The sequence below is a fragment of the Corvus cornix genome, chromosome 15 (genome assembly GCF_000738735.6).
Source record: "Corvus cornix cornix isolate S_Up_H32 chromosome 15, ASM73873v5, whole genome shotgun sequence".
NCBI lineage: Eukaryota > Metazoa > Chordata > Aves > Passeriformes > Corvidae > Corvus > Corvus cornix.
Genome location: NC_046345.1, coordinates 4,389,933 through 4,398,990, shown reverse-complemented (window position 1 = coordinate 4,398,990; position 9,058 = coordinate 4,389,933). Strand labels below are relative to the sequence as shown.

General features: G+C 51.6%; 1 protein-coding gene across 5 annotated transcripts in view; it reads right to left on the bottom strand.

The window, feature by feature from the left end:
* MYO1H (myosin IH) overlaps positions 1-9,058 on the bottom strand; it is a 29,082-nt gene that overhangs the window by 1,007 nt on the left and 19,017 nt on the right. For all 5 annotated transcript variants that reach the window (XM_010398285.4, XM_010398286.4, XM_010398288.4 and 2 more), the window contains exons 16-31: positions 8,813-8,859; positions 8,548-8,628; positions 7,804-7,909; positions 7,437-7,554; positions 7,070-7,183; positions 6,671-6,747; positions 6,100-6,168; positions 5,447-5,531; positions 4,769-4,928; positions 4,315-4,398; positions 3,766-3,859; positions 3,177-3,232; positions 2,581-2,716; positions 1,789-1,856; positions 1,194-1,291; positions 169-268 (exon numbers count right to left, since the gene is read on the bottom strand). In XM_010398285.4, coding sequence (XP_010396587.1) covers positions 169-268; positions 1,194-1,291; positions 1,789-1,856; positions 2,581-2,716; positions 3,177-3,232; positions 3,766-3,859; positions 4,315-4,398; positions 4,769-4,928; positions 5,447-5,531; positions 6,100-6,168; positions 6,671-6,747; positions 7,070-7,183; positions 7,437-7,554; positions 7,804-7,909; positions 8,548-8,628; positions 8,813-8,859 — 1,493 coding nt within the window. The remainder of the gene's footprint in view (positions 1-168; positions 269-1,193; positions 1,292-1,788; positions 1,857-2,580; positions 2,717-3,176; positions 3,233-3,765; positions 3,860-4,314; positions 4,399-4,768; positions 4,929-5,446; positions 5,532-6,099; positions 6,169-6,670; positions 6,748-7,069; positions 7,184-7,436; positions 7,555-7,803; positions 7,910-8,547; positions 8,629-8,812; positions 8,860-9,058) is intronic.

Below are 9,058 nucleotides of genomic sequence, written 5' to 3'. Positions count from 1 at the left end.
GCAGCACAGAGCTGGGACACCCCATCCCTCATGCAGGTGACACTGATGGAGTGGTCTGCTTTGGGAGGGGACTCAGTCCCTCCTGGACTCCCAGGAAGGGGGAGCTGTGCTCTCTGCAGGTGGAGATCCAAAGGAAGAAGCACCTCCTGAGCTCAGGTGAGGCCTTACCACTGTGAGCTGTCCAGTTTTGTCCTTGAAGACCTGAGGCTCCGGCCCCACAGTGAACACCATGGTCGCCTCCTTCCCAGAGCCGACGCGGAACCGGAGGCTGGAAGCACAGAATGCCCCTGGAGAGCTCTCCCCACAAGAGACTTTGCTCTAAACCCCCTTTATTTCTGTTCCCTGGGTAAATCTCATTAGAAGAGCAGATCAGAGCCTCCAGCTTAGGTGAATTTCCTAAACAATTGCATTATCCCAGCAAGACAAAGGGGTCGAGGAATGGAACAAGCCTGCCCAGCCCAGGCTTTTGAGTGTTCCTGGTGCAATTAAGCACTGGAAGCTAAGCAGATCTGACCTAGAGGAAAGCACTGAGCACACCAAATCTAATTAGAGCTGAAACGCAAAGGCCAGGCTGCAAAACGAGCAGAAGTGCAGGTTTCACCTGCCAGCTCCAATTCCTGGAGAGGCTGGAGACATGGACTGCATCCACCTGCCAGGAGCTCGGGGCTGGGACTGGGAAGATGCTGCAATCACATTTTGGGTGTCCTCAATCCTTCTGGGAGAGGAGCATTTGTCCTGAGGTGACCCCACAGCTTCCCAGCTGGCTTTCCTGGGGCTAATGGGATCCCCTGTGGAACACTAAAGCCACGACCTCACACCCAGGTCACATCAGAAAACTGAAAAAAAAAAAGTAGGCTTAAAGTACGATCGCCCAGAAATAAGTTGGGTTTAGGCAGGTGGGGCATGGGCAGCTCTCAGAGCAGAGCAGCACCCCTAGGAAGGTGCAACCAGCATGGGAGCAGGACTCATTAGCCTGGGAAAAAAGTTGGAATGGTTTTTAATATATTTTCTCCCAGTGCATCCCATCTCTTCTCCCTGTGCCTCTGGAAGTCACGAAAACAGAGATGCTGCTGCACCAGACGTGTCCAGCTTTGGGCACTGCTGGGGTGATGTCCATAGTCTTGACCTAGTCCAGGCCTAAAAGGTTTTTCCATAAAACAGATGCTACCCATCCACCTTGCTGCCTTCCTTACCTTCCCTTCACCACTTTAACCACGCTTTGCTTGTTGGCCAATATGCAGAGCTTGGTCACTGTCTCAAAGATGTGCTCACACTGCAGTATCACATCTCCCTGGAAACAAAAAAAAAGAGGGATAAAGTCACCTGGCATCACCCCAGCATGTGATGGTGCAGAGAAACTCCTTTGGAATGCCAGAGCAGTGAGTGCTGGGCAGAAGTGACCAATTTAAACACCTTTTCCAGGGATTATTTAGGATTTATTGGTTCTAAGAAAAAGCAGGAGCATGTCCAGAGAAGGGGATGGAGCTGGGAAGGGTGTGGAGAATCAGTCAACACCAGGAGGGGCTGAGGGAGCTGGGAGGGCTCAACCTGGAGAAAAGGAGGCTCAGGGGGAACCTTCTGGCTCTGCACAACTCTTGGACAGGCTGGGATTCCAAGTGAAAGTTTTCATGTTGATACAGCAAGAATGTAAAGGCCTGGCTGATTACACACTTACTAAAACCAGGAATTGTGTGTCATTTCAGGAGTTTATAGGATGGTATCAGGAGCATCAGCCCCATGACCTCACTTTAAGCACCAGCTCACAGGAGCTGTGTCCCAATTTCCTACCTTCTGCTTGTTGTCCTCGGGAACATGAATGACCACGATGCCATCGCTCAGGTTACTGGTGGAGATCCCTTCAAAAGAACCCCAAAATTAGAGGAAAACTTCCCAAACCCAGCTCCTTCCCCCAGGAGCAGTCACATTCCTGAAGGAGGGCTCTGTACTTCCCAAGAGCGAAGAATATTCCCATTCTTAGAGCAAAACACACAAAGCTCCTACTTTGATTAATTAATCTGAGTTTTCAAATACCTTCTGAAGGTCCCTTTATGTCACCCATTGTCCATAACCCAGTTCCAACAGGGGTGATTTAAAGCTCTGCACGAGCTGTTTGCTCCAAACCTTTCCAGAAGAGGGAGAAGGATCCATTCTACTCCTGAACTGTACTTCCAACAGTGCCAGGATTAAAAAATACCCACAAACCAGCGTAGGAAAGTTTTGGGTTATTTTTTGTCCCCTCTATGTCAGTAGAAAGTGATGTCCTCCTGCACTTGAACACTTCAAGGAACTCTTACTCATAAAATCATCCTTCAAGGCTTTGTCCAGCCCCCAGGAAAAGAGGGATAGATCGTTCAAATATCTTTTAAGACAATGCTTGAAAGGATTCTAAAGGATTCCTAAAGGATGCCTGGCAGGACAGGAAGCCCCACAACAACTCACAGAACCATCATGGAATGGTTTGGGTTGGAAGGAACGTTAAGGACCATCCCATTCCACCCCCTGCCATGGGCAGGGACACCTTCCACTAGCCCAGGTTGCTCCTAGTCCCACCCAGCCTCAGACAATGACTCCCACTGATACCTTTCAGCGTGGAATACTCGATTTTCTGCTTGATCTTGGCCATCTCCACCACGTAGGCCGAGCTCTGGGTCAGCACCAGGAGCCGCTCCCGCGCCTTGAAGCCGTTCCTGTCATATTTTATCACGGGGGTCACATACTGAAAACAACGAGTTGGAATCAGCATTTCCACTCCTGCAAGCTCCTGCGCCGGGGGTTTGGATTTTCCAGACTGGCAGCAGCGAGGAGCAGCTCTGCCTGTGGAGCTGCAGGTCCCAGCTCACAGCAGCTGTGAGCTCACAGGGGTCTGCATCCCTTGCCCTGGGAAATTCAGGAGGGAGAATCCTGTTCTGGGAATGATGGAGCCCCTGTGCCCTCCATGGCATGACCATGGGAAGTGCATGGACACTCCAGCTCTGCTCCTGCCCTGGGGTTAGGAATGTTCTTTAAGCTTTCATTAAAAGGAACCTTAAATAACTTCTAATTAGGTATATTTTGAAACCTGTCTCCAATTTAAAAGCAAGGAAATGGTGGCTCCACTGCTCTTCATCAGTTCCTGTGTGAGCAGCCAGCTCCAGGACTCTGTGAAGGTAATTCCAAGAGTTCTGTGCTTCCTTTACCTTGATGTTCTCCCCACGGATGAGCTGCAGCACTTTGGGGTTTAGGTCATTCTCCTCTGAGGAGCAAACCAGAAAGAGAAACTGGGTGTGGGTGACAGAGCCACAGCCCCAGACAGACACTCCCCACCCCCCAGAGGACACCAGGGAGCTGCTTTAGCTGTCTTCATCCCAATTGGCCTTTTCCCCTTGGAATGCTCCCTTCCAAACCGAGGGTGGTCACCTCCAGCTGCTCCCAACCCCATTTTGGTGCCTTTTCCTGCCTGACAAGTAAATTCACACCGGGAGTTTCTGCCTGTTCTCGAGTCTGCTGTTGGTTCAAACCCTGATCCATGCCAGCCCCCAGGGAATTCTGCTTAGGATCATGGCTCTCTGTCCCAGAGGGATCCCAGTATCCCCAGTTTGGGAACAATCAGGCAGATCCATCACTGCATTCACGTCACTCAATGTGACAGAGGGAGGAACTCCAAAGGCAGGTGATGCTGCCTCTGCCAGGAGGGAATTTCTCTTGGGAAAGAGTCTGTTTGGTCAAGCAGGACTTTCCTGAGCCAGGAGCACATGGCTGAGGCCTCCAGGGGTTTGCTGAACTCACTCAGGCGGGTCTCCAGGAAGGGCTGGCCGAGGCTCTCCAGGTATCCCTCCTTCTTCCCGCTGAAAACAGCGCTGGTCACCACCTTCTGCTGCAGCTGATGGGAGAAGGAAAGGCCTTTACACTGGAATTCCTCCACTGGGAACACCAGCAGGGACAATGCAAACACTGCTACTCCACAGCATCCTTCTGCCCAGCCGACTCATGGAATCTTGGAATTGTGCTGCGCTCCTGCCGGCAGCTTTGGGTTATTCCTGTGTTACACCACACGAAGGGGCAGCAGGGAAAATCCTACCCATTTTTTTTGTTATTTATAGGTCTTTTCCAATTACATGGAGAGCAGTTTGCATGCCATGAATTAAGCCCCACGTGTCTGCTCTGTCCATTATGAGGGACACCGGAGGAAATCCCTGGCTCCAGGAGATTTTGCTCTCATCCCTGAGGGACTGATTGGAGCAGCAGGATCAGAAGGTGCTGCCTGTGTTCCAGAGGATCCTCAGGGAGCAGTGATCACTGTTTGAACTCCCACATTTGCATTCCAGGGGTTGTTACCTGCACTTTCCTCTCAGCAGTGAGCCCTCGGCAGTATTTCCTCACCAGGTTCCTCCTGCAGATTTTCCGGAGCATCTCAGATGTCTGCAAGAAAAAACCCAGGAAAAAATAAAGTGGGGAAGTTGTTCAAACAGCTCTGTCTGTGCCATGAGCCTAAAGCACCGTGGGATTATTTTTATCTTTATTAGGGTTCATGAGTTCACTTTTCTGTCAGTGCATTTTCCCTTTCTATTGCTTAAACCAACACGGAACTTCCTCATTTCTCTTGGAAACACCAACCACTGTGCCATTCCTCCCATTCCCACCCAAACACTGCAGATCTGGGGCTTTTCCAAAGGCTCTGAACAGAGGATGAAGCAGCAGCAGATCATTTCCTCCCACCTGCAATGTGCACACACATGGCCACCAAACAAGAGCCGCCTCCACCTCTCCCAAAGCCTCCAGAAACTCTCACCTCTTCCAGGATGGAGGGAGGCTGGAGCCAACTCTCATCCAAGACATTTTTTGGGAGGTGGTCTCGGAGTTTCATCAGGTAGTAGTACTGTGAGAGCCTCACAAAGTCCCTGTTCTCTGGGCAAAGGGGTTTCTTCCGATTGATGAAGCCGTTTATGAACCTACAGAAAATATCCCATGACCTCCAGAAATCCATGGAAATGAGGGGAGGGGAGGATAACACACAACAGGCTAAGGATCACTGGTGTAAGCTCAGGTGCACTGAGGGTCAGCCATGGAAATCTCAAGCTTTACAATATTCTAAATATTAACAGTTTTTGCCAAGTTCTGCTGGCCAAACCATGGTGCTTTGGAATTCGGAAGGAATCAGCTCTACTTCAGCAGCTGAGTTTAGGGGAGTGGAGAGGGAGGATGAAGGAGTGGAGGGGCATAAGATAAATTAGGAAGAAATTCTTCCCTGTGAGGGTGCTGAGGCGCTGGCAGAGGTTACCCAGAGAAGCTGTGGCAGCCCCATCCCTGGAAGTGTCCAAGGCCAGCTTGGATGGGGTTTGGAGCAGCCTGGGAGAGTGGAAGGTGTCCCTGCCCGTGGCAGGGGGTGGCACTGGATGGGCTTTAAGTTCCCTTCCCACCCAACCCATTCCAGGATTCCGTGGTTGGAAAATACGGTCGGGACAGTTACTTCCTGATGGTCTGCACCGCCCACGTCCTCTTCTTGGCAGCTCTCCGTGCCAGGGCTCCTCTCCAAAAGGCCTCCAGCTTGATTGCTGCAAGAGGGAATCAGTCCTGGGCCTTGGCCTTCACACTGACCCAGCAGAAGTTAAAACTGGTTCTTTTGCAGCTCTAAAAATCAGCTGGTGGGAACAGCACGTTTGGAAGGTTCTCTTCTCCGTGGTGGATCTAGCTCCACCTGCGCTGTGGGGCTCAGCACCGAGGCCAGGCCTTGTCCCTGCTCAGCCTCCTGCTGTCCTGCCCACAGCCCAAAAAGCTGCTTGGAGCCTGCACTTTATGTCAGCCTGCTGTGATAAGAGGGGTTTCTCCCACAGCAGCTGATGATCAACCCCCAGGTACCCCGGAATGTCCCTTCAGCTCCCAGGTACCCCGGAATGTCCCCTCGCGAGTGACAGAAGCTGCTGCTGCTCCTCAGAGCTGCTCCCACAGAGCTGAGGCCAAGAGCAGCTCGTGGTGTGAGGATCCAAACAGAACTAAAGGAACCTCTGCAAATGCTCTGGGGTGCAGCTGCCACCTCCTCTGCTCACAGCACCGTGGATTCGGGACCTCTAGCTCCTGTGGAAAGCCCAGCCCTAAGAGAATCCCCCATTCCAGAGCCCGTACCTGCTTTCCTCTTCTTCTGGTACGCTCTTTTCCCGAGGAATCCTTTATATTTGGCCTGGAGTCTTGAAACTGGAAAGAAGGCAGAGATATCACTGGCACCTGCAGGGTCAGGGCACTGGGGAGCTGAGTTCCTGCGCTCCATGGCACAGGGAACAGAGGGACCACAACACCAACAGGACCCTGTAGGTACCGTGCCCTTCAGTTGTGTTTTTCAAGCAGGTACAGACTAGGATGAGACAGGAGAGATCCCAATCCCAAGGGAAAGGCACTTGGTGCATCTGGGCCTGGACAGGCAGTTATAGGACCGAGGAGCTCTAAAGGAGCCAGCTATCCAGGGCTCAAGCGGGGATTTCTCCCCAGCCTGGAGCAACTTTACTGAGTTTTCCATGGACTCTGCAGAGCTGTGCAGACCAGGGTTGGGAGAGACCTTAAAGCCCATCCCATTCCACCCCCTGCCATGGGGTGGGACACCTTCCACCATCCCAGGTTGCTTCAAGCCCCATCCAAGCCAGAGCCAGGAACAAGGATCCCCAGGCTCCTCTGTCCCAGACCAAGGGAACAGGAGCCTTACTCAGCAGGTGCTTTCTGTACTCAAAGGCATCTTCCGTGGCAAACAGGGTCTTTGGGAAACGGATGAATATTTTGGTTCTGAAAAAGAGACCAGGAGCAGGTTATCCATGGTGAGCCATCCTTCCAGCTGCCCTGAGCAGGCTCAGAGCCCCCCCAACAGCTGTAATGCCACCCAAGCCCAAGCTGCATTGGGCTGCCCAGGCAAGCAGCAGAAGCTGGAACCCTAGCCCAGAGATGGAAGAAGCAAGGCTGGATTCAAGCTCCCATGGAAACAGGTAAAAATAATGAGGAAATTTGTGTATTTGGGGTTTTATATCTCTCCTTGCTCCTGCCACAGACAGGACAGAGTATCCAGGACAGCAAACACTGAGCAGCAGAGTAGCCAGAGCAAGGAATTTACCTTCCTAATTTGTATTCCTCAGGCTTGTAACCAATGTGTTTGATGAGCCTCTCCACACCCTCTGCTGCTGGCCCATGCCAGTGTGGCCAGGTAGCTGGACAGAGACTTTTGTACCTGGAAGATCAGCAGGACAACAACACAAATTATATAAAGTTTGAGGAACTCCCTCAAATTCCTTCTGCTTTACTCAAGGCAGAAGATGCCAACGCAGATCAAAATGATGCAGGCAAGACACAACATGCAAAGGGTACTTCTGAAGCAGAAGAGCATCTGCTGACAACTCCCACTGCTGGGACTCAAGTTTTGCTTGCTCTGGAGCCCTCAGGAGGGCAGGATTTGCTGGGCAGAGGGGAAGCAGCTCCCTCACCTTTGCAGGAAGAGCTCGTACTTGCGCCGGTACGCGAAGCCGGCCCGTCTCACCCTCAGGTGCTCCATCAGCCCCAGGTACTTCACCTGGTGTCGGATCAGGAAATCATCAAACTTCCCTGGAGCAAGAGCACACCTTCACTGGTCAGTTCTGCCTGGGGAGGCTCACCCGCGTGTGCATGCATTGGGGGAATCAGGAAGGAATCAAATCCCCGATTACCCACGGGGATGAATTTGCCGCCAGCTTAACCAAGCTGTTTATTTTTAAATATAAACACAAACACACAACCTGTACATGCTGCACCCTGCTCCAAACAAATCCCTCTGTCCATTCCTTGGACTGACAGAGTCTTCAGCCCCAGCCTTACCAGGCTCCTTGTTCTCATTGGGTTTGATGCAGCGGATGTACGAGGGCTCCTTGGACATCAGGATTTCGATCAGACTCGTCAGACTGTTTTTGAACTGAGTTGCAACCTAAGACAGCATCAAAAAACTTCCTGAGCTTTGGAACTCTTCCCTGCAGGAATTGAAATCCACTCCCTGCATCCAGCTGAAACCTGGAAGCAAAAGCTGATGGTGCATTGGTAGCCTGGAGTTTTTGGAGCGTGGTCAGTTGGGACAGTGCTGAGCTGCAGCGTTTGAGCCCTGGCCATGCAGCTGGACACAGCAGGCAGCCCTTCAGCGCTCCCTGCTCCTTGGGGGATGTGTCATGGGATGTCACTTTGCTGGCTGCTGGCTCAGCAGCACCACTGTTCCGCTGCCAGGGAGCTCTCAGGGGTGGATGGCAGTAAAAACATCCACCAAGTGCAGGAATCCCAGAATCCCATAATAGCTGGGGTGGGAAGGACCCTCTGGAGATCACCCAGTCCAAACCCCTCCCAAGGCAGGTGACACAGGAACGTGTCCAGGTGGGTTTGGAATGACTCCAGGCCCTCCCATGGCAGCTGTCCCAGGGCTCTGCCACCCTCCATGGAAAGCTCTTCCTCAGGTGGAGGTGGAACTTGTTGTTGTTTTAGTTTGTGGCCATCAGGACTGAGGAAGGGATCAGTGTTTAAACCAAGACCTGGGGAGCTGAGCTGATACTCAGAGTTAAGACAAAAGACAGAACTCACAGTCTCTGGTCTCCTCCTGTTGTCCAGTTCTGACAGGAGGAAACAATCCCTCATGATGCTGTTCTTGGAGTTGCACAGCACCTGAAACAGGAGGAGATAAAAGTTGCCCTATTGAGCAGCCCTTCTATTCCTCCTGGGAGCAGCACAGCCCTGAGAACACACACAGAGGTGCCTAAAGATCAGTGCTAAAGAAAAAAAATGATGTTTTTATTTGCTGCAGAGAGTAAATAAATCTTCTGCTCCAAGATAGCATTTTTGTGCCTACCTCCTTCAGGTTTCTGTACAGTAGATCATTATTCTTCTCCAGAAATCCTGGGGGGGGGGAAAAAATTAAATGAAAAGAAAATAAAAAAGAAAATCGGAACATTCACATCCTCAAAATTCTCACTGCAGCCACATTTAAGACTTCCAGGTCAGTGCCTGCAGAGGGCAGGTGTTTTGTAATTCCTCTTCCCATCAGGTCATCATCACCCACAGGAGCTCAGGAGCTCAGGAGCTCCAGGCTGGCCGT